The sequence below is a fragment of the Trachymyrmex septentrionalis genome, unplaced genomic scaffold (genome assembly GCF_001594115.1).
Source record: "Trachymyrmex septentrionalis isolate Tsep2-gDNA-1 unplaced genomic scaffold, Tsep1.0 scaffold127, whole genome shotgun sequence".
NCBI lineage: Eukaryota > Metazoa > Arthropoda > Insecta > Hymenoptera > Formicidae > Trachymyrmex > Trachymyrmex septentrionalis.
The window spans coordinates 644,691-649,000 of record NW_017304406.1 but is presented as its reverse complement, the minus strand read 5'-3'; the positions used below and the strand labels follow the sequence as shown (position 1 = coordinate 649,000).

Genomic DNA, 4,310 nt, shown 5'->3' with positions numbered 1-4,310 from the left:
TAATTTATTTTGTCATAAGCTATATATATATATATATATATTAAAAAACTTCTAGGAAATACACTGAGAATTCAATAATGTTTTGACAGTCTATTACTACCAGAGCAACACGGAAATGTCAAACTAAAGATTCTTCAACATATTTTTTAGAAATATATCTTAGGAATTTTAAATATCAAGTTTCTGACTAAATGTTGGCTGTCATTCAAAAATAATTAAAAAGCAGCTTGGATGTAAGTGTATTCGGACCTTGCAAGGCGGGAATGGGCGGGAAGCAATGACAAGCTCCTTTGTCTTACCTTCGGCGCTAATAGCCGTGCCGTTGGTGCCATTCTGCACGCAAGGGCTCTGCTCCTTGCCGTCCTCAGCTGCCTTCTGATTATTGCTCTGCGGTTTTTTGCCGGACTGCCTCGCCTTCGCAGCCTCCTTCTTCTTCTGCTGCTGTTTCTTCTTTGCGTCGGACGGCATTGCCTTTCACCTGGAATTTACCGGCGGTTGCGGTTACGGTATCCGTGGCGTGGAAAAGAAAGCCAGCGATCGGTCCACGGCGTTTTCGCGCGTTACGTAAGGCATAGGTTAGGCACATGCGTTATTCGCAAAGGGAAAATACTACGGGAAAGGAAGCGAGAACTGACGTACGGTATCGCATCGCCGATTAAGTCATGAAACGGTTGCGACGCGAAATAACGCGAGATGAGATGAAACGAGATGAAACGAGATGAAACGAGACCGAACAGACGGTGAACAGCCGTTGTAAAGAGCAACGAAACATGAGCGGATTCGAGAACTCACCTAGATGAACAAACGAGATTCCAGATCGTCGCGATGCCTCTCGAGATTACTACCCTTCCGTGTGATCCGCTTAATGATCTAGTGAATCTATGACCACACGCGAGATTGTCCGCGGATAATTATTAGTATCTAATTGTGCGCCAAAAAATGAACGATCCGTACGACACGCGAATCCGCACGTGCGTCGGACGAATAGAGGAAAAACCGTCAAACTTCATAGCAGAGTTTGACGCGTAAGCGGCTAGATGACACCACATGTACCGAAAATCGCGTTCGGAAAGATTTATTGCAAATATTATAATTATTTTACTTTTTTTGTTTTACGTACAATCAAGGATTTTTAAACTTGTTTGTAAGTAAATGTGGCGTAAGCTTTTAGAATTATATTTAAGAAAAATTACATATAAATTGAAAAAAAAATCGTTCCTTTCATGGTCATTCGATTATATTTTTTAATAAACTTTTTTAATTGAAGTGAAATACCTTCGAGGGAAAGAAAAAATTTATTTGATTTATTTTTTAAGAAATAACATTTAAAACAAAGAAACTTTTGTTTAACATGCAATACAATTTCTTTGATTTAAACAAATTTTTTTTTTAATTGAAGAAACCTTTCTCTATAGTTCTTAGAAATAAGATGCGACAATATTTTGGATGCGACAGTATTTTGGATATGCACATTAAAATTAAATTGTACTTGAGAGACAAAGAAGTTTTGTAAAATGGCTGTATACTCTATAATTGCCGAATAAACGAATTATATTGTTACATTTTTTAGAAGATTATCTTGGAGTAATTCATAAACATGTATACTTTTATTTTTTCATTCAGTTAGCTTCCTTATTTTTGCATTCCAATGAATTGCTGTTTAGATTTGCAAAATTTAATAGATGCAATGTAAATTGCTAGCTTGGCTCAATAATTATTAATATGAGCTTAATTCACTTTTACCAACTTATATATTTCTTTTAATTAAAAAAAGTGAGATATTCACAGACTAATTTTAAGATTTATATGTAGTTTGTCTTTCATAATCAAATAAATATCTCGAGATATACGGTCGCTTGCTCGAAAGGTTCAGATATTGCATATAATTTAATGCTCGACTGAACGTTAATTTCTATTTAATGACTTTTAGTAAAATTTAATTTTGCACTTAAGATTGCTTAATGGATAATCAATAAAAAAGAAGACGTGAAAACAAACGTGTTTCTTCTCGTTGTGCATTTATGTATCTCTAGATATTATTGTAAATAAAATCGAAAGAGTTAAGCTAGTGAATGAAGTACACGGAAAAATGAAGAAAGAAAGAAGAAGGAATTTAAGATACAGTAGATACTTGCATATCTACTTAAATATCAAGATAACCGTTAACTGCAAATTAATAATGAATAATGATATAATAAAGTTCTTGTACACGTCGTACATTTATACTGTTGAACTTGGATTTTCATAAAAGATATTAGAAAAAGTCGAAGAAAATAAGTTAATTTCTTTATACATTGTCCCTAAACTATATGCATATGTATTCAAATAATGTCTCAATTGCATAATTCTATTTATAATAAAAAATTTAATTACATTCTGAATACCATCACTCGCAAACCGTGCAAGTTCTCACGTGCATCGATAAATCGTTGCATTTTCCACGTGTAACACTGCACTTCTATGCAAATAATTTATACGCTTGATAAATTATGTGACATATTCGTTATGTAACTTTTGTTAGAAAAAGAAATCTCGTTTGAATAACAAATCACTGTCATCGTCGTAATGTTATCGTCAACGTGATGTATCTCGAGTCACAGCACGCGCGGGGTATCGCAACCCTTTCGGTTTATCGAGCACTTCTGGATCTCTCCGATTCGGTGCCGCGTTGACCGAAGCCCGGTCAAGGTGTGTGTTCTTTCTGATGAATGAACGAATGGATAAACGGATGGGGGCGGAGGGTGGTAAAAGAAGACACAGACTTGCGCCCAGGCAGAACGGGGTCCGAACGTCTGTGCCGGCCGGATGACGATGGTGGGGTTGGCACCGCGGGAGTGGAGGTGGTTCCGGGCTTAATTGCATCGCATCACAGAACGTAGTATCCTCGTAGTACGTGCTAACGGATGACGGAGAGTGTGGGGGTGTAACGTGGCCGTCGTCGGTCGGCGCATTGGCACGGCGTTTGTACGTAAACCGCACATTCGGGGTTCGACGTGTGCGTACGCGACCGACCAGTGACGTACCTCTTTCACTTGCGTAGTCAGACCGATTGAGCCATCGATTCATACACTGAAAAAAGTTTGTTAACAGCTACTAAATGTATCGAGTGAAACAATTTCAATTAAATGTTCAGTTAATGTAACCAAAAATATTTTTTCTATAAATATTTAGTAAGTATTATCAGGCAGTTAATTATATATTTCTTTACATTTAGTAATATTTATTGAATATTTAAAAAAGTAAAATTATTTGTGGTTATATTAATCGAAATTGAAATTATTTCATTGAACACTTGATATAGGCATTACCATACTCTTTTCTACGTAAAATGACTCTTTCACATTCAACGGAGATGTGATATATCTCGACATATTTGAAAAATCATCTTTGGGAGATATTAGATCTAGATTTCCAGCTAAACGTTTGCACGATTAATTTTTCCTCTTTTTCTTTCTACGTTGGAAAGAAAAAGAGAAAGTGTAGAAACAGTGTAAAAATAATCGATAACACACGGAGAAAAATGTAAAGTAACATGCGCTATAATTCTAGTAAATTTTATGAAATTGACAGGTTCAATATAGAAACAAGTGCCTATATACTTATGTAAAATTTACTTTACTTTTCTGGTAAATGAGCAATCGTATAGCCATACTGTACTTTTTACATTTCGTAAAGTAAATTTTATGCTACTGCACTTTGTTACTATTTCTTACTCTATAAATTATCATACATCTCAATAGAATTTACTTTATCGACGAGTATTTTTTTGCCTTAGAGCTGATAAAATTTACTTTACTGTGCGGTAAAACATACAAGTGTAAAGTCTTGAGAATTGTTCGTGCTTACAGAGAATCCTGAGAATAATATAATTTACTTTTTACTGTAAGATAAATAAGCACTTGAATGAATTTGTTATAATTGTAATGTACTTTTAGCTTACATTTTCGGTATCTTTTACTTTTACGTCAAGTAAAATTTATCATAAGTTCGGCAAAAATATAGCTAGAATATTTTTATTAGACTTGTAAGACTATCTATTTTTCTCGGCGCATCTCTTTTACTAAAAGAAATTAAATAGAAATTAACTGATCATTAATTATGTGCGAGATTTAAATCTTTTAAGTAAATACAACTTAAAATTAGTCAAGTAATAAAGTCTTATTGAGTCTATCGCGGTCGAACAGTAAAATCTAAAAAGTTATTTGTGAAGTAACATCCGAATTTTTTGATTGACTGCGAAAAGATTTAACATGGTGCGCAGCGTCATCTTTGCGTGACAAATTGGAAAAATCTCGATACGTTGTTGCGAT

At 34.6% G+C, this 4,310-nt stretch overlaps 1 protein-coding gene across 1 annotated transcript in view; it reads right to left on the bottom strand.

The window, feature by feature from the left end:
- Positions 1–999, bottom strand: part of LOC108756466 (ATP-binding cassette sub-family F member 2) — a 4,809-nt gene extending 3,810 nt beyond the window's left edge. Inside the window, exons 1-2 of the mRNA XM_018500302.1 lie at positions 793–999; positions 300–478 (exon numbers count right to left, since the gene is read on the bottom strand). Of these exons, the coding sequence (XP_018355804.1) occupies positions 300–468 (169 nt within the window). The 5' untranslated portion in view covers positions 469–478; positions 793–999. The remainder of the gene's footprint in view (positions 1–299; positions 479–792) is intronic.
- Between the last annotated feature and the right edge of the window lie 3,311 nt (positions 1,000–4,310).